Here is a 21,225-nt window from a genome sequence, read left to right on the forward strand (position 1 = left end):
GCCTATATAAACACACATATGAGGTACACTTACCCAGACAGGACTCCCAGCACTAGATTCAAAACAAAGAACGAGCCAATAATGATGAGAGGAATGAAGTACATCCAGTTCCATGTTGGACCCAAGGCATCATTGGTCTGAAAACCATAATATTTATGTTATTAAATACTCAGCATCATTGCGGCACTTAATGGTTCGCTTTCAGGCTGAATACTCCAGCTCACATTATAGAGAACAGCTGTCCATCCCTCCATGGTGATACACTGGAAGACGGTAAGAACGGCAAACAGGATGTTGTCGAACTGTGTGATGCCGTCATTGGGCCCGATCCAGGTATCGTTGCAGTCATACTTCTCTGGACACTTCCTCACCCCACATGCAAATGCCAGCTCTGATGAGTCGACAGTCTCATTGTCTACAAATATAAAACATAAATGCTGTGGTGCGCCGATTATTGAAGCACAGACATAATGACCACAGATATTCACAGTCTACTGCAGCTTTCCTGTGGTTGCTATTGATTTTTCCCCACCATCTGGTAACTGAAAGTGTGCATGAAAGTGCAGAAGACAATGTTCAAGTGGCGGACAAATGTGAACCAATATAGCCACTGAACTGAAAAAGATTTCAGTCTAAAGTGCAGCTCTACCACAAAAAAGAGATGTGGAGGTACAGACCAGTGCCAGTACCCAATCTGGATCAATTTCTCCACATTTCCACTGCAACAAAAACAAGCAGCAGTGCTAAAGAAGCTGTCACGAGTACGCTGGGCTCAAAGTTGGAACTGCTGACATCGCTAGCTATGAGAGGGGATACCACAGGAAATTCACAGATGATTGGCAGATGTGGGGCAAAGATTCTACGTGCAATTATTATCTACCCCAACTTTAACTACATAACACTGTAACATCTGGATCTCAAACCTGACAAAAAGCGGGACGGGTCTCAACATGCAGCCAGGCCAAATACCAAGTTAGTGATGTGCAGTGGTTATTAAAGAAGTAATTAAAGAACATTTGGGGAAATTATTTTTGCTTTCCTGTGTAAATTAGAGAAGCATCGGTCCACTCGAGCGGAAGGTGAAGCCAGCAGACGGTTATCTCAGTTCAGCATAAATCCTGGAAACAGTCCAGTTTGAGGCAGTCTGGCACCTTTAAAAGCATTATAAGAATCTGTCTAGCAACACCGACAAAACTGATAGCATGTTTAGCTTGCTTGTTTTACACATTGTATACTTTTTACAGTTAGGTTTTGTACAGAGTGAAGATCCAGGTTAGTTGTTTCCAGCATATTTGCCATTCTAAGGTCTAGATGTGAGAGAATGACCTTTTAATATTAGAACAATCACTGACCTATAAATTACCCACTTTGCTATCCTCCACTGAAAATACATTTTTGCTTTCTGTTATCTCACTGTAATGTCTGACCCTCACTAACACAGGACAGCTGTACTGATGTCAAACTGCTGAAGGATTAAAAAAATGTTTTTGCTTAGTTTAAATCTCAGAGATACAGGCAGCAAGCCTTACGATGCATATTTTTATGCATTAGTTTGATCAATTTGTCAGGGGAGAAGGTGAAAATGTAAATTTAGGGACTTTTTAAGTTGAGATAGAGTATTTTTATGTCTTTGAAAACATCTCTTTAAACCTTAAATTTTGTGGAAACAATGGCGCAATTTATATCTCCTGCTCTGAATGCTGTGACAGCTATAATATTAAAATTTTATATCTCAATCCATCCCTGAGCCGTGTTGGGCGATGACAGTAAATGCTATGGTGTGGCATGTGATTACAGAGTAGTTGTTGACTAATTAAGCAGTAGCTAAATCCGCCAGCAACAACTCTAATAATACCTCTGAGCCCACTGCTACTGTAATCTATGAAGGCCTCAGTTTCTCAAACAAAGACGTTCACACCCTCTGTTAGAGAACAATGAGTAAATCACACATTTAGTTTACCTGGCAAATCAGTCACAGTAAGTTATAAGTCATCCAAAACAAACCCTGAAAATATTCCTCTGAATTAAGTGGTGATATAATAGCACTAGGTGAGCTCTATGAGGTGCTCAAGCCTCGATCGATCCTTATACACTTAAACTGATAATATAATACATTCAAGGTGTCATTTACCTGTGGACTGATCATCATTTTATGATACCAAATCATGCAATGAAGTTTACAATGGCAACAACATTTTTCTCCCTTTAAATTTGAAAGTGGATGTCTTTGGATTTAATGTTATCACTCTGTGAGTGCTGAGAACAACTGCAAGGACATCACCACCACAGTGAAAAAGCATTTTAATAGGTGGTTTTTGTGTGTGTGTGTGTGTGTGTGTGTGTGTGTGTGTGTGTGTGTGTGTGTGTGTGTGTGTGTGTGTGTGTGTGTGTGTGTGTGTGTGTGTGTGTGTGTGTTTATATGTGTGTAAAACACATTGTGACTAAACTGAAAGCTTTTCCATGTTTCTACCATTTTACTTTCATACAGCATTGAGAAGAAACTGTCAGTGTTCTGTATAGTGCTGTGCAAAAGCCTTGAGCCACCGCTCCTTTCTTTATGTTTTGCTAGGAAATGGGAAATAGCTATTATTGAAACATGTGCAAACATACATAGAAATACAGCATATAAGGGGGGAAAAGTAGAGTTCGGCTGCCTTTTTTTCTGTTCTCTGTCAAGATGAACTTCACACTGCTTCAATAATGTTGAGGTCTGGGCTCTGGGGAGGGCCAATTCATGACTGATAGTGTTCCATTGTCTGTTTTTCTATTCAGGGATGCTGTTACTGCACTGGCAGTGTGTTTGGGATCATTGTCATGCTGAATAATGAAGCTGTTGCCAATCAGACACTTTCTAGCTGGACTACATTGGATTCATCACTCTGTAAGACCTGTTGCCACTTCAGTCCAGTTCTTGTGCAATTTGGCATACCTCAGCCTTTTCTCCTTGTTTCCCTTCCTTAAGAATGGCTTCTTGACAGCCACCCTTCCACTGAGACCATTTTTGATGAGGCTTCGGCGAACAGTAGATGGATCAACTCTCAGGTCCTGTGTCAGGTCTTTAATGGATTTTTTTTTTCCTATTTCTTAAGAACATGACTTTCAGATACTGTTCATCTGCTGCAGATATACTTCTACCTTTGTCCTCTACTTTTCCATTTTTAAAGACACACCACACAAAGGTGTGCCACATTTTCAGCTTATAGCTTTTTGCTTTTAATAGCTTTTAATCTTAGGGAAAATACAATTTTATGGCTTTCAAATTGGAATTTTTTGTAAATTCAACTAAAGAAATTAAAATAAATGATGCGTTTTTGAATCCAGCTACTAGTAACAAAGTTCCTAAAGAGAGCACTTAAAGTTGGTTCCTTGCTAAGTTGTATGTAGACACAACACTGGTTTATCTCTTGGGTCTGGTGCCTTTTTTATGCTTGAATGATTCACAGGTCAGTGTTAAGCAGCTTAACAAGCCAAAAAACATTCTTCTTCTGAAAATGGTCAGGTGTCAGGACTGGACTGAAAATGAGTGGAAAACCAGCCAAAGAAAAACTTTGAAAAACCTTCACAAAGCCTGGAGAATTACTGCTCAAAGCCACTTTTTAAAAAATTGCAAGAAAATCTGACTCTGTGGATGCAAAATATAAAGAAATGAAGGGTGGCTCGAGATTTTTGCACAGAACTGTAAGTACAGATCTTACCAAGAATGTCGTCTGATGGCAGGCAGGTATGGTGAAGCTTCCCGCTGTAGAACTCCAGTCCAATGATGGCAAACATGAGGATGGCGAAGAACAAAAGGAGGCCGATCTGGAGCAGGGGGATCATGGCCTTCATGATGGACTTCAGCACAATCTGGAGGCCTGAAGGATGATAAAGAAATAGATACCATCTCTAAGAATAACAACTACTTTATAATACTCGTTGAATCTGGTCTGAAAGGAACTGTGATTGGCCTGTCACAGGCTAGATTTTCTATAGCCTGAAAATAATGGCCAGGGAGATGCACGAGTCCAGTTGACTTTCAGATTACCTGAATTACAAAAGTTTTTTGATTATGTTTTACAGCGATGCTTCCCCCAGCTTTAGGAAAATAATGAGTCCAGATTTAGTAGCTCATAACTCCTCTTTACTGAGGACAGCATCATGTTATTCCTGGAAAAATTAATTAATTCACAAGACTTTACAGTACATACATACATAAAATTACTCTATTTCTACTTGTCTTGATAAGTCCTTATGTGTGGTGCAAAGCAGCTTATAAATTTGAGTTTTCAACTAATAGATTTTTGCAGCAGCAGACCAGCAACTAGTGTGTACTATGAGGTCAATTTACCAGCGGGTTCAGCTTCCTGAATAAAAGCCTCTTTACCTTCCTGAAGTTAAAGAAGTGAAACTAACAACCTATATAATACTTACATGATACTCAAGTGAGATCCTGAATTTTGTTTTCAAACAGATTATGAAACTCTCCTTAATTAACACATTCTGAAACGGCAGTCCTTGCGTTTGTGTGTTTGACCTCGCAGTGTTTGTGGTTAGAGGTCAGTAACTGACTCACTCGGGATGCCGGAGACGAGTTTGAGAGGTCTCAGCACCCGTACAGCCCTCAGGGTCCGAAGGTCAACTGGGATATTCATGTGGGCACCGGCAGTTGCCAAGATCCTGGTGGGCACACATTATACTGGATTCAAAGACATTCTTGATGGTAGGAATGCAACTTTGGCAGCACATTTTTCAAGGATTAATAGCTATCATTATTTGTGGTGGCCTAAAAAAGGAGAGAGACATTTGGGTTAAATTACAGACTATGCAACAGGGACATATAAAAACATCCATTAGCAGCTAAATCTGGTACAAAACTTCTTTCCTTTCTTGAGATTAACGTTTTAGTTTTTTTTTCCTGTGACGTCTGAAAAATGGAGCACAAAAATAGATAAAAGGCACAAATGGATGCATCTGAAGGACACTTTCAGCAAATGAGTCATTCATTTTAAAAGGGAAAAAAAAAAAAGGGAAATATTAAACTGATTTGCTGTCATCCCCACAACTGTGAGGCAAGTGAATGGTACAGTATTTCCCATTTGGTGTAGCACACTTGCATGGCGAGAGACAAAGAATGCACAGCCATATACACCTGGCAGGCATCTCTACTCACATCTGCCCACGCACACATTGATGTCCCGCCACCTACACACAAACACTGAAAAACAGCATCAGGAGCAGGCGACAGGCAATCTCTCTCCAACATGCACCAGAAATCACATCTGCATGTTTCTTACTGGAACGGCAAAAGCAGATTTTTTTATTATTTTTTATTATTATTATCATTATAATAATAGCGGTAATGACACAGCTATAGCTCCAAAATTGCTGCAATAATAGTGACATAAAAACTAATTTCCACATCAATTAAAACATTAGTGTGCTTCCTGGCAAGCGGGTCAGCTAATTTGTGAAAACTGTCTTTTTTTTTTTTTTTCCACATTTGACCATCTCTCTCTTTGTTTCCACACACACTGAAGACACAAATATACAAACTTATAAAATCTTTGGACAGTGCTGAGAAATGTGGAGGAGTGTGTGTGTGTGTGTGTGTGTGTGTGTGTGTGTGTGTGTGTGTGTGTGTGTGTGTGTGTGTGTGTGTGTGTGTGTGTGTGTTCGTGTAAGCAGGGGGTAGAAAGCACATGGCAGAAACTCAAGTGTAAACCCACGCAGAATCTCTCCTGAAAGCAGTGGGAGGGAGAGAGGCCAAGTGAGAGAGTGAATGAGTGAGGCCATGTGCACACTAATGCGATTGAATCTAAAAAAGCGCTTTATAAGTGCTGAAAGCTCACCGTCCATAACACCATGTTCAGAACCTTTTCTAAAAGTTAACTGTCCGCGCTGAACGTGGTGAACAATGATTGCATTTTTTTGCTGTTTACATCCATCTACAAACTAAAACACATTTATAGAATTTACAGTGCTGTGGACGACTTGTTGTAATTGATGGAACCGTGAATTCTGCTCTCTACCAGAAAATCCTCAAGTAGAATGTCCGGTCATCAGTTCGTGCCCTGAAGCTCAACAGGGCTTAGGTTATGCAGCAGGGCTATGATCTGAAACACACCAGCGAGTCCACCTCTGAGTGGCTCAAAAAAAAAAAAGAAAAGAAAGGTTTTGGAGTGGCCTAGTCAAAGTCTGGACTTAAATCCAATTGAGATGCTTTGGCGTGACCTTAAACAGGCTGTTCATGCTCAAAGTCCCTCCGATGTGGCTGAATTTAAACAATTATGCAAAGAAGAGTGGGCCAAAATTCCTCCACAGTGATGTGAAAGCCTCATTGCCAGTTATCACTAATGCTTGACCGCAGTTCTTGCTGCCAAGGGTGGCACAACCAGTTATTAGGTTTAGGGGGCAGTTACTTTTTCACATAGGGCCACATTTCCCCTTAATGAATGAAGCAAACATTTAAAACTACATTTTATATTTACTCTAGTTATCTTTATCTAATATTAAATTTGCTTGATGATCTGAAATACATAAATATGCAAAAAGAAACAAACAAAAACTAAGAAATCAGAAAGGGAAGAAGAAGCCATTTTGTCATGCTGTAGACAAGAGAGATCATTGAGCACAAAGAAAGGGTGAAAATGGTGGGGAAAAAAATAATATATATTACTACCAGCCTGCATATTTGAGAGTGAGCTTAAGTGCATTCGTGCAATTAAGGAATTAAGGAATTTTGGGTGCTGCAGAGGTTAGGACCGTCCTCTCAGAGCAAGAAGGTCCTGGGTTCAAATCCACTGGCCGTGTGAAGTTTGCATGTTCTCCCCATGCCTGCATGGGTTCTCTCCACACACTCCCGCTTCTTCCCAAAGTCATGCATGTTTGGTTTAAATGGTGTTTCTAAATTGCCGTACACGTGAGCTGGGATAGGCTCCAGCTCCTCTCCATGACCCTGAATTGGATAAGAGGCAGACAATGTATAGATAGATGGAACCAGAGTTCCTACAAATTATGGATGCAGAGGCTGAAGCAAGATCATTACATTAAAGGTGGTAAAAATGTTGCTGAGATCAGCACACACATGACCGTTCACATCAAAGTTCCCCCTTTAAAAACAAGCAATTTAATGAGAACTGAGCTTTTCTACATGCTGCATGCAAGCCAATCACAAATAATGCATATTAACTGCAAATAATATACAAACCAAACTGTGTTTGGTTGATTATTTCTTTGTTGTAACAATGCTTCTTTGCGATAAATCTTGAACAGTTGGAAAGCCTGTTTATTTCCCCTTAAATGGTGTCACACTTGTAAGGAAAATGCATTTGCGGGTTGAGCAGCAGAGATGAGTAGGTGGGTCGTTTAAATAAACAGGCTTTCCAACAGCATAAGATTTATTGCCAAGAAGCATTGTTACAACAACGAAATAATCAACCAAACACTAATTTCCTTACTTTTTGTGCTAAGTTTATTAATACGATATATCGTAGAATTACAGTGGGCGCTTAACAGTTTTGTCACCAAGTTGCTACAAAGTGGATGGATTTGAAAGACATTAAAAAAATAATTCTCCAAACTGATGCAACTGCCTACAAAAGCCCACAGGGGTAGTTTCCCCTCACGGCTTTCTGCTGTGTGTTTAAAGAGGCTGCATTTTAACCCAAACCATATTTTCCTAACCTTAGTGTATTGATGCTTAATTCTAACTAAATTGCAACTCAAAAACTGAAACTATATACATTTTCTAGAAAGCCCTGAGGGTAAACTGCTCCCACTAGCCATCTAAAATACCTGAATTTCCCATAATGCAATTCTATAAGCATCCTGTTAGACCCTCCTTATCTGCAGAATGAGGTGTTCAACTGCTCGGACAAAAAAAAAAAGAAAGAAAAAAAGACGCAGCCCACAGTATGAATTTATAACTAAATATCCTCAAAACTAATAATAAAAAACTTAATTTCCCTCACCTTTAGCTGCATTTCATGTCATCCTTTCTGTGTGAACAGGTAAATGATAACATGCTTACACAATATAAACTAAGATCATAAACATGATATCTGCTCAACATCAGAATTTTGGCGCTGCCACTCTGGGCATGTCATCGCAAGGACAATAACAGATCCACTAAGACAACTTAAAACAAGTAAACTAATTTGAATGTGGACAATCATGGACAAAACACTCTTTATACTGGGAGACAATAAATAGATATTGCAGGACAAATTCCTGCATGTTGTCCGAGAAGCAAAGGGAAGAAATGGACCGAGATAGCATTTCTGGATTAATGCTTCTGCAATCATTAGAGGCTATATAGCACGTAATTACAGGTATATCAAACTACTGCATATGCTAAACTGTATAGAAGCCTGACATCATTCCATGGTTTCTGAATTGTCTCAAGCATTAAGGACGTAACTGTTATTGCGCCATACTGTAGAAATAGCAGACCAGCCAGCAGAGGTGGAATTTTAGACCAAATTAAAGTAAATAATAAAGACAGCAAGTAATAGATACGAAAAGAGGCTATTTCCTTTCCATTAATGCGTGGCACTAATGAGGATGCTAAACAATCACTATTATAGGGTGTAGTTATTAGCAGTGATTGGATTTTATAGCCACCATGTTCATATTAAGCAAGTGAGTGTGTCAGACAAAGAGATGACACAGCGAGAGACATTGAGACAGAGCGGGAGAACAGAAGTGGGAGTTTGTGGAAATAGCCTTCAAACCAAACACACTGAACAAAGGCAGGCAGGGGTGCAGAACCTTCAAGGCTGCATTTCGAGCACAACAATTCAGTGGAGGCGCCCTCAAAATTAAAGCAAACATTCAATCTGCTAGTGGTAGTGGTAGCATATGAAACATCTCTGCAAAGGGGTCATTTTCATATGTTTGGTTTAGAACATATTTGTTAGAATTTTCCAAAACAATCAATACTTATGCAGCCCAACAGTGTTTAGCATGCAGCTTTCAGTGTCATGGCTTTGTTGAACACACCTGTCCAATTGCTTGTTAATGCAAATCTAATCAGCCAATCACATGACAGCAACCAAATGCACTTAGGCATGTAGACCAGGTCAAGAAAACCTGCTGAAGTTCAAACTGAACACTGGAACGAGGAAGAAAGGTGATTTAAGTGACTTTGAACGTGGCATGGTTGTTAGTGTCAGACAGGCTGGTATTTCAGAAAATTGTTGATCTACTGGGATTTTCCCACACAACCATGTCTAGGTTTTACAGAGAGTGGTCTGAAAAAAGGAAAATATCCAGTGAGCAGTAGTTCTTTAGGCAAAAATAGTTTGTTGGCAGAGAAGAACAGCCAAACTGCTCTAAGCTGATAGAAATGCAACAGTAACTCAAATAACCCATTTGGTACAACCAAGGTATGCAGAAGAGCATCTCTGAACGCAGCAGAAGACCACACTGGGTGCTACTCCTATCAGCTAAGAACAGGAAACTGAGGATACAATTCACACAGACACGCCAAAATTGGACGACATAAGATTGGAAAAATGTCTCCTGGTCTAACGAGTCTTGATTTTGGCTGTGACATTAGGGTGGTAGGGTCAGAATTTGGCGTAAACAACATGTAAACATGGATCCATCCTGCCTTGAATCACAGGTGGATGGGGGGATATTTTCTTGGCCTATTTTGGGCCCCTTAATACCAACTGAGCATCTTTTGACCGCCACAGCCTACCTGAGTGTTGTTGCTGACCATGTCCAACAGTGCACCCATCCTCTTGTGGCTGCACACCGTGTTACAAAGCTCAAATGATTTCAAACTGGTTTCTTAAACATGACAATGAGTTCACTGTACTCAAATGGCCTCCACAGTCACCAGATCTCAATCCACTAGAACAGCTTTGGGATGTGGTGGAACGGGAGAGTCACATCATGTATGTGCAGCCAACAAAGCAACTATGTGATGCTATCATGTCAATATCAAAAAATCTCAAAAGAATCTCAAAAGAATGTTTGCAGCACCTTGTTGAATCTTTGCCATGAAGAATTTAAGGCAGTTCTGAAAGCAAAAGGGGGTCCAGCCTGATATTAGCAAGGTGTAACTAATGAAGTGGCTGGAGAGTGTCTTCATATATATTTGATATTTGGTTCAACCCCAAATTCTTTTTTTTTTTTTTTTAAATGCAGGTTGAGGTTCCTGACAAAGAGAAATTAGATATACCAGAGGGTTAGCCCCAATCTAACTTTTACAATGAAAACAGGGTTTTTTTTTAATCATTTATTTTAAAAAATATTAGATAATTATTATTTCTTCTTAAAGTTTTAATGTTTTATGGAGCTGTCTTGGTTGGATAGTTTCAAACATCAATAACTTGTCCTGCTAATATAGAAAATTCCCATTTGAATTAATGAAACAGAAAACTATCATCAATGTAACACAGCTATTGGTAATGTAATAAGATAATAAAAGAGGTGGAATAGCTGCACACGCGCACTCTAAAGACTCAACTCTGTGACAATATAAAAGCGGGTTCATGTTCACACTGAGAGGCTAATCTCTTCCTCAGAGGCTCTTTAAGTGAAGCACTGTTGCACAGTATTGTACCACATTGGCTCTGGAGAGGCTGAATTCATTACATGCACAGAATGCAGCCTCTCCCACACACCTCCACCTACACGAAGAACACCACCAAAAACTACAGTAATCAGCAGCATCACGTTGCTTACCATTTCAGCACAGCTCCACAGATGGCAATGCGCAGCTGAATCAACATTAACATAATGCATCAGCAAATTAATGACTTTGAATTAAATCTGGAAAAACATAAACTATGTGTCTAATGGCAACATTAATACTCTTCTGTTGAAATGGGATGATTACATAAAATGTATTCACAATTAGTCACAGAATAAATGGTTGAGTGTATGCTTTCCCAAAGAAAACCCACCTGGGACAGTAAGCTATTGTTTATTTGATTCAGTTATGTCAGTGAAATTAGAGCCTGAGCCCACTGAAGCACCTCATTTACACTTCAATGCCACAAGTCACATGATGCTGTCAGAGATCTTTGATTTTGCTCCTAATTCCTGAATTAGTTTTGGAAGCTAGTGACAAAGCCGCAAACACTTGTGTGCCCCAAAGTTTTGAGGGTAGAGATAAAAATGCAACACCAAACCATGTAACACACATAACACACACATACATAAAATCAGATTACCAAGCAAGCCAAGTTGGCGCCAGGTGTCCAGTACTAGACTGTTGTTGGTACATTTATTATGTGTAAATTTAACCCTTAAGCCCTCAGCTACTGTTTGATGTTTTACCTGAAAAGTATCCTCAGATTTAGTCAGTAACAGCCTAAAATCCCGGTCTTAATCGATAAGAGACAATAAGACTCATTTTCCTTGTCACCAGTCCAGAATAAGATTAGAAATAATTTTGTCAAATATTAACAATTATACTTATGCCTAATCAAAGTTGTGCTTTAGAGAGTGTATAACAGCCTTTTAACAACAAGTGAATAAACTGAATCTGTTCCAAAAAACTCTCAAAGGCAACTCTGGAGAACAAATGCTCCATCTAATTTAGTCATTGGAGGTACAGGAGGCCTCTTCAGTGAATGAGCCATGCTTTGAAATTTTTGCAAAAATGCACCAATTGCTTTTTTAAATTGAGCTGGGCTCCTGTACAAAAACATCCAGGAGTTTGTTGTTTTCTCTTTTTGATAGCAAAGGAATTTCAAATAGGTGTTTTAATAACTCTTATTGTGTTATAACAACATCGGTACCGTGTTTGGTGCTTGCGCCATCTAAACAAAAGCAACCACAAACTGTAATGTAGCTTCCAAAAAAATAAAAGTTAGCAAGTCAGACAGTCAATGTGTGTTTCAGTATTACCCGCATTGATTTTGGAGTTTGAAATCTTTCCTGTTTGCAGTTTTAGCCAAACTGTAGCTGTTGGTCAGATGGCCTCACATTTATATCTAGAATACTTAATATACAGAGGAGCTCAAGGCCAATTCAATGACTGCAAGGTGCCCAGGTCCTGTTGGCTGCAAAACAAGCCCAAATCATCATGCCTCCACCACCGTGCTGACAGTTATGAGCTGTTTGGTTTTCTCCAAATGGGATGCTGTGCGTTATGGCCAAACATCTCCAATTGTCTTGTCTGCCAAGAACATTGTTCCAGACGTCTCGTGGTCTGTTCAGATGCAACTTTGCAAACCTAAGCAGCACCGCCATGTTCTTTTTAGAGAGAAGAGGCTTTCTACTTTCTGACAATCCTTCCAAACAAGCCATACGTGTTCAGTCTTTTTCTAATTCTACTCCCATTTAACATGCTAACTGAGGCCTGTAGAGTCTGAGCTGTAGCCCTTAGGTTTTGTTGTAGTCTCTCTGAGCATTGCATGGTCTGACCTTGAGAGTGAGTTTACTGAGATGTCCACTCCTGGCAAGATTGGCAGCCATCTTGAATGTTTTCCACTTGTGAATAATCGTTCTCACTTTAGAATGAGGGACTGCAAATCATTTGGCCTTATAAACCTTCCCAGATTGATGGGCAGCAACAATTATTTCTCTAAGGTCATTGCTGATGTCTTTCCTCCTCAGCATTGTGTTAACACACACCTGAATGCTCCAGACCAGCAAACTGCTCACACCTGCTGATAATCAGTTAATCATGTGCTTTGATTAGCAACACCTGGCTACTACTTACCCTCTCAGTTCCTCAGTTTGTCTTAGATTGTATTTACACAACTTTGAGAACTGCTAAGGACCAGATTATTTTCATTAAATCCTAATATATAAAGCCTTAGCATTTAAAGAGGGTGTACTATCTTTTTATCATGATAGTACTAAATGTTGTTCAAAGCCTTATTAGTTTATTAGTATTTTTCTTATATTAATATTTTGTTTAAGTCAGACATGTCCAGTATTTCATTCTTCACTGTAAACAGGTCACTTTGCAAGTGAACATTAGGAGTGCCATTTGGGGTAAATATTTAGAAACAGCTCATACCGACATAAGAAGTACTTTGTTTGGAACAACCTATTGAAATCTTTGCATAAAGATTATTATTTTACCTTTGTGGCACTTGTCTGTAAATTTAATAATAACAAATGAACTCAGTGCACAGACAAAGCGGGACGAGGCAGCAGTGATCCTGCACTGGCTGCATTTTTTGAGCTTCTTATAAAATATCTTTTTGTTTCATGCATCGTTGCGCTCACTGTTCTCGATGAGAACTGAGCAGCGACAGTGTGCAGACGATGGCTGATGGGGGGGAGACGCTGAATGTATGTATGACTTGTCTCACTCCCGTGTGTCTGTCTTTGTGCCAGATGGCATAATGAATCACTCCCAACTCCCACCCAGCTGTATTATTCATCCTGTCTAAAGAGCAACAATTTTAGCAAAGTGTCACACTCAGAGAGGTATGAGTGCAGGCACAGCTGGGATCAATATCATTACGTCTGACGAGGGAGTTGTCAGAATTAATCTACCAACAGGAGGGCAACAGGTTCACTGACAACAATTTGTACCTGTGACCTCAGAAATGGAGCAATAAGCAGTCACGCACACACACGCACGCCTAATTCATCTGAGAGTCATTTCACTGCTAATCAAAGCATCACGTCCACCTGTGCCAATCTGTTTGCTGCAGGATATAATTGACCATTTTAAGAATCCCAGTGATTTAAATTGGATTGTGGGTAAGTTGTTCTAGCTGTTGTCCTTTTTTGCTACACACTCTTTGCTCAGATTAGGGATTTTAATTGAGCTCAATGTCCCAGCAGATTTGCTTCTAGCAATGCATTAATATGAAATGAAATGAATGCCGCCAGCGCTGGCCCAGTGGCCTCGATTATATTCCCAGTCGGCCTCTATGACACATGTGTGTTTTCTTTTAAGTCTGACTTACTTGTGCTGTGGCACCAGAGCGAGAGCGTTGGAGTGTGTGCAAGCGAGGAGAGAGGAGCGGCATATGTGCCATCAGAAAATGTGTCAGATAGGTGGCAGGAAACCAGGTCGTCCGTTACCAATTCCAGCCACAACTGGATTTGGTAACACAGAAGATCTGTTAGCTGCACAAAGTATACTGACAACTTTGTGCACACTGCAAGTGACATGATTTAAAGCTTAGCTTCAATCAAAAACTACATAAAATGCCTCATTCTTAAAAGTAACACGACATGTCTGATCAGTGATAGCTGGTGTGAGCACAGGTGAGATAATAACAATTGAAACTACAGGTCAATGAGACATTACTGTTCTAGGGAAAGGATGCAGATCCTCTTTAAAACAGAAGAATAATGAGCTAAATTTGCTAAAAGCATCACATGGAATTGTCTTGTTCTGCAGAAGGATCCCTGTGACTGGTTTCTGATTATTTTATTGCACGTGCTGGTTGAGGTTGAGCTGGCATTTTTCAGCCCAACAGCCGGCCACTTCACAAGATACATCTGCAGGGTCATGAGCCCATTAATGGGAAAGCAACAAACAGAAGAACAAAAACAAGGTCCTGTGAATTGCAGTCTAGTGGCGTAGAAGTACAAGCGCTAATAAATATCATCAAATGAATTTGAAACACTAGTACCTTCAAAATTGTACAGTACTGTACATAGGTAAATGAGAACTCCACTGACTCAGCATTGTGCTTTCTATAATTTAGTCTGACTCACTTTTCCCACAATACAACTTGAGAGCCCGGATGCTTGTCGAAGATTCTGGTTTGTTGTGCCAGCTGTGCCTAATATCAGTTGAAAGTCTGGCAAGATCACTTCTTGTAACTCCACCTCCTCCGATTTTATTTTTCAAACTTTAGACATTTTATCCAGCTCTCTCTGGAGAGAGAAAAGTTTATACATTTTTTTCCCTCACACACATTAGTCCTCTGTAAGGGGGCAGACACATGTAGAAACCAGAGATCATGCAATATCAAAGAATTGTAGGGACGACTAGCAATAAAATTGTTGTTGTTGGAATTGAGTTAAACTAATTTTGACACCACTTATATCACTACCAGCAGGCTTTAGGTAATAATAACAGGTAACTGAAAACAGCAAGAGTTAACAATTAATCAACAATTGGTTGTTGGAGCTCTCTGTGTTTAAGACACACCTTTTCAGGTTCAAACAAATCTGCAGTAATTCTGTGAAATTAAGTACAGAAGAGAAGGACTGTAGTTGGGTCTGGTAGTGATAACCGCCGTGAACTTTTTCAAACTGTTACACAAACTCCAGCACTGGAGTTTCAAGTGAGGTCATCGGGTTTCTTATAACTGATTCCAGTAGTTACAGGTTTACAAGTATAATAGAACACCCAACTCACATAATTCACTCTTTCCTGCTGAAACAATGACTTGTGGGACATCAGACATCAGAGAAGTGATGCTGCTATTATGGTTTGTGTCTGTAGATGTTTGATACTTCTGAATTTGTGAAACTTGAAATTGTAAAATCAAACTACGCATTTTAGACTTTGTCCAAGTGTGTTTAGATCAGTGGGGGAGTCTAGTAGTACTAAGGTTTAGGTTGCAGACTATCCTGCATGCCTGTCATATCTTATAAAAGATAAAGAAAAATATGTTTTTGAACTGACATCTAGCTCCTGAATCAGACAGTGCTTTGTTTATTTTAAACAGACAGTCTTTTAATGAAAAACGTAAAGCAAATAATTTGTTGCAAACTCTGACAGATGCCTAATGAGAGAATTTGAAAGCAATGAGTACTGCTCAGAATAAATTATTCAAACCGACTGAATGCTTTAACCTTGCAAATTCTGTGGAACTCAGTCAGCAACACAGCTGTTCAGCATTTAGGCCGGCCTTAACTGGTCTGTAAACGTGATGCTGATGTCCCTTTTATGTAAGAGGCAGAGAGACAAATAAGAAATACTGAGGAAAAAAAAAAAAAAAAAAAAAAAAAATATATATATATATATATATATATATATATGTGGGTGTCAGATTGAAATGAGATGTCAACATGCCAACAGCAATCTTCCCTGAATGTGGAATAATGTACACTCAACCATAAACAGCATAACAGTGGTAACAATGGGCAACTCCCGCATGATTAATTCACTGAAGCCAGTCTTATAGGGAACAAATTAAGACCCTCAGTGTTTTTCTTCAGTCTGTCTTCTTTTTATCTTCCTTTTCCTACCGCTTGTTTTCTATCTCCTTTCTTCTCCATCCATCCACTCCTTCTCTGCTTTTGCATAACATCTCCGGCACTACATTCACATTTAATTCACAGAGGTCCTGGGGGCGAACCAAAGCAGGTTTTAGACACAACTGCCAATCCACTTATCCACCCACCTATTGCTGACTGCAGAGCCTGACTGTGCAGTGGAAACACACACTTTCTTTGTGTTGTGTTTTCTTGTGGATCTATGTAGTGTAAAGATGTACATGCTTAGGAAAAACAGATATATCTACAGCAATCGAAGACCAGCCCAGCGGTCGACCATTGCTTACTGTATGTCAGACAGATGTACAGCACGGTGCGATTAAAAGCCTTTAAACTGAAGGCGTTAATAAACGTTGACACAAACAGCAACGCATGCATGAAAGCGCCAATGTAACTCGACAATAGGTGTCTGAAATTAATCTTCTGGTTCACCGGCCACCGCCTGTAAGTAAAAATGAATTCTGTCAAAATTAATTGCAGAACAGCGTTCATTTTTTTTTTTTTTACTCTCTTACTTCACTAAAATGTGTGATTTGTGATTAAAACTTAACAATCACATTCATACACATAGAGAAACTGAGAAAATGTCCCACCTCACTAGCTCTAAGTAATAACATAGTTCAACAAGCAAAAAAAGTACTTTAAAAATGTAAAGTTATAGATGAAACAAGTGGATGCAGAGGATCTCTGTGCTCAGGGGAAATACCATTGAAGATACCATATTAGCATGGGTTAGCATTCACCAGCTAACCATTACCAGACACATAATCACAACTGATGACTATAAAACACTTTGCATTAGCAGTTAAATACAAGCACAGCATTACAGTACTTACTAAGGTTCAGACTCCTGGAGAGAAAGATAAAATTCCCGCTACAAGTTAGAGCAAACTTTTATTCCAAAAGCATTTGCTGCTTAGTGCCAGTGCTAATGATAAGCCATTCACTTTAAGAAAACACCTTCTACAGCTGGTGGAACAGGCAGTTAGCATGTAAAGTGTAAAGGACTGTCACTGAACAAAAACAAAAGAGCATTTTAGTCCCTATTTAGTCAACCCCTAGCGCCACTCAATTGCAGGGATCAATGTAAGCAGGCAGAAGGGCTTTAGGTGGTGTAACTCACAATATGGAGAATGCAATTGTAAATGGCATTATCTAGTGGTGTTCTAGTCTTAATAGGTGTCCACATAGGAAGTGCCTAGCTGCGAAGTGGAAACCAGAGACCATTCAATGACATTCATCAACTTCAAACGAAGATGATGGCCAACGTAACTATGCCAAGTGAGCAGGTCCCAAAGTACAAGGTGAGCAACAGAAGCAACTAGAAATGATAGTGAAAGATGCACTGACTGATAAATAACAGGGAATTGACAGTCCAACTCTATAATCGAAGTAATCTTGCCCATTCCTTTAAAACAGTAGAGTGTGTTGTTGTTCTTTCGTACTGAACGATTGTTTTGCAAAAACCTCGACGAAGTTAACATGTCAAAAACACTGATGGCACACATGGACATCAATTTAAGGTATATGGACGTGTAATTTTATGTTTCAACTTAAAACTGTTAAAGTTTCATCAAGTTTTCTTGATTAGAAAGTAGTTTAATAACACCCGGAAAATGTCCGTTGTCAAAGCTGGATTCCATGGCAGCCAATGCAATCAACAAATGAAAAAAAAAAAAAAAGTCAGTTCGTTTAGACAAAATTAAACTATTCTGTTTGTTATAAAGCTGTTTTCTCAGCGCTGACATTTTCTGTTTGCCAAACTTCTGCCTCTCTTTCCTTATAATTTCATTTAAATATTGAGTTAAAGTCAGAGAAAAAATGCTAACTTTTCTGTGTGGAATCCACTTTTAAGATCACAGTTTTCCATTGATTATAATGGTAAAACAATGCATGCCAAAGGAGTAGTTAATTGGGTGTAACTTCATTATTGTTTGTGCTATTGGTGTGGTAACGTATTGTTTTCCATGCTCTTTCTATCTGCATGGGTTTCAGACGTAACTGGAAAGAATGGAAAATTTTTGTAACATACCTAATATAATTGTAGTTCAGTTAATCATGATTTTGATTTGAGGTCATATTGCCCAGCCCTCTTGGTAACCTATAGGCAACTGTAATGTCAGCTACGTATTGGTAGTTCCGCACTTTTAGTCCATAGTTCAGGTGGCTGCTAGGCAACATGATGTCCTTATAATTAGGATGTTATAATTACGACTAGTCGACTACTAATTGTCGCTATCGTCACTAGTCAGTACCAGACATACTAGTCGGTTAGCCTAATTGTTCAGATTTTAATTGATGCCTGGTGCTGTAAACGTTTGTCCTAAATGTTGCAGCCATCTGCCACCAGATGGAGCTGCAGCCCTGACATCGTTATAGAAAAAATGCCATAAGAACCTTCAGAGGCCTAATGCTTAGTTTATAGTACCATGGTTGTGTCTATTTGCAGGGGTATTTGCCTTCAGAGAGGGGTTCTCAACCACCAATTCTCTAAAATCCCAACTTCACATTGCTTGACGTGGCAGCTGAATGCTGATTGACTGACAAATGGGCCAGAACAGGGAAGGGAGCGGCATTGGAGATCAACATGAATTCGGGAAGTATGGAAAAAAAACCATCAAAGATCAAAAAATACATCATTTAAGGTACAAACAGTCAATACTTTTCATTGTCTCTAACACTCAGTTTCACTTCATCTCTTTGTATGTTACAGTATAACTTCTCCACAACTGGCCGATGGACCAATAATAACACAACAAAGAGTAGCACACAGATTGGTTTCATCACATATTTTTGATACTGCCTGTGAACAAGAGGCACTCTTGTGGGTAGACGAGCAGTCCGAAGCTGCCCACAGATGCTAACGGACCACCAACGCACTGCTGAAGCATAATTTCCCCATAACATGCACTTATGTGCCAATCTTGGTTGCTCACCTCCTCATCAAGTAGGAGAAGTTCATGGATAAATGGAGATTTTGTGTGTTATAATAAGATTATTATCCTGTTTACGAGCTTTGTGTTCTAATTTTTCAGTAGCTGCATGCTTTCACTCTCTCTCCTTTTGTGGTTACGTTTAGGAAGTTTAGGAAATCATCATAGTTTGGGGTAAAATACACCTCTTCCCAACATTAAGTAACCATCAGTAAGTATCCAGACAGGTAAAAAGCAGAAGAAAAAAACTGCAAGAAGCTTAGAAACACACAACCAATCCAAAGCCTAAAGGGAACTCCACACATCCACATCTCCATAAACTGCTTTGATCCAGCTGGTGCACTGTGAGCTTTGTGGTTTTATTTTCAATTGATCGATGAAAGTCTCTACTGCTGTGGACAACAGAAATCTGCCAGACTGTTTGGCTGTACTCCTCTAAGCTCTGTACTGCTGACATTTCTGATGAAGAGATCCTGAATGGCAGGACCTAAAGGACGAGATGCTTCAGTAGCACTCATTCCCGCTTATTTTCACTAAAGTGGGAGTAGCCATTTCAGGAACCCCATAAAACCATGTTAATTTTCTTAAATTTCTTACAAAGAAAGAATAGCCCAAAATATCAGTTCCTTGCATAGAAAAGTCCATGACAGAAGCTGGCGTGCATTAAAAAAACCCAAAAAAAACCTTACCGTTAACCCTGAGTGGAATTTAATCAAGACAGGTACAAGCTAATGATGACAGTGCTGAGAAAATTGAAAACACCATCTGCAGCCAGTCAGCCGCAACCATAAAAGCACCACCAACAGGTGAAATAAATAACACGGATTTTCCTGAATGTTTTGATGGGGAACCTTCTCACAACCTTGCACCAAGTCAACTCTTACTGGCTTCTGACAGCTCTTGCTTCTACCAAGCAGGTCACTGTGCCCCACCACAATGCAAAAATCTACTCAAGAACGACTCTGTGAACATGAGGGAGTTCCCTGTGAACATGAGGGAGGTCAGCTTTGAGCCGACCTTCAAACTCTTCAGATTCCACTCCCATCAAGCGTCTGCAGATGAACCAGAACAAGTTTGAATCACACAGATGATCCAGTGCCAATGTCCTAGTGACACCAGAGGATACCCATAAGAGTCTAATGTCCATACTTCGACAGATCAGAGCTGTTTTGGAGGCACAACATGGGCCTCCATGTTAAGGTGCTCTTGATGTTATAGCTAATCAGTGCATGTCAGTTTAATTCTATATTATGGGTTAAATGTGTCAGTGAAAGCTGACGTGATTCCACATTGCAATCGCAGCTGTAACATCAAAAGAACTCGATTTGCCACCCCATAATTGGCCTCTTCTCAAAAGCTGCAGAAAAATAGGCTTGTGAGTAATGTATGTTTTTAACCTATCCATCGTGCCAAAATGACAAATATGATTTTTCAGAAAACAAAGCTAAAGTAATGAAATCCGGTGGCTGTTAGATAAACTACATAAATCTTTAAGATTGTTACATTATCCAGAAATTTCCAGCATCTCTGCGTTTCCTTTTTCAAAAGAAAATGGGAACACAGACAGACACTTTAGCTGCTTCTCAAATTCACTGCTTTGCTCAGATCTGATTGGCTCTCAGTCAGAGAGTCTATGGCGATGTTCAGAAGTGATATTTGTTCCTCCTCCAAAAACAGATTTCACCAGTATGTTTGGCAAGTAATAACTTGACAATGTTTGAGACAAAGATTTCTCACTTTGTTGAAAATTCAGGTCGTCAAGGAGACCAACTGATGTTACTCACCCACTGAGCACGACTATGAAGTCCATGACGTTCCAGCCATTCCTGAGATAGGAGCCTTTATGGAAAACAAAACCAAGCGCCACCAGCTTGATCCCTGCCTCAAAGCAGAATATCCCAATAAAGTATGGCTCAGTCTTCTCCTGTGGGAATGATTTACACATATAGGTCAGCAGGATCTTCAGAAAAGTCATATTACAGTCTCAACTATGACCAATAGGGTTTCAGAGAGAGATACAGGCATTCTTCTGCTTAGACGGGCAGAAGAATGCATACGATCAGTACAGAAAAACTGAAAGATCACACTTGGATGCAAAGGTGCTAGATTCATTACAGAAGTTACATAGGCCAGGAAACTGAGGCAGCATTTC

At 39.6% G+C, this 21,225-nt stretch overlaps 1 protein-coding gene across 1 annotated transcript in view; it reads right to left on the minus strand.

Moving 5' to 3' along the window:
- Positions 1 to 21,225, minus strand: part of LOC115795402 (voltage-dependent R-type calcium channel subunit alpha-1E-like) — a 64,675-nt gene that overhangs the window by 31,213 nt on the left and 12,237 nt on the right. Inside the window, exons 4-8 of the mRNA XM_030751293.1 lie at positions 20,858 to 20,997; positions 4,553 to 4,656; positions 3,696 to 3,854; positions 225 to 415; positions 34 to 137 (exon numbers count right to left, since the gene is read on the minus strand). Coding sequence (XP_030607153.1) covers positions 34 to 137; positions 225 to 415; positions 3,696 to 3,854; positions 4,553 to 4,656; positions 20,858 to 20,997 — 698 coding nt within the window. The remainder of the gene's footprint in view (positions 1 to 33; positions 138 to 224; positions 416 to 3,695; positions 3,855 to 4,552; positions 4,657 to 20,857; positions 20,998 to 21,225) is intronic.

Source organism: Archocentrus centrarchus, chromosome 17 (genome assembly GCF_007364275.1).
Source record: "Archocentrus centrarchus isolate MPI-CPG fArcCen1 chromosome 17, fArcCen1, whole genome shotgun sequence".
NCBI lineage: Eukaryota > Metazoa > Chordata > Actinopteri > Cichliformes > Cichlidae > Archocentrus > Archocentrus centrarchus.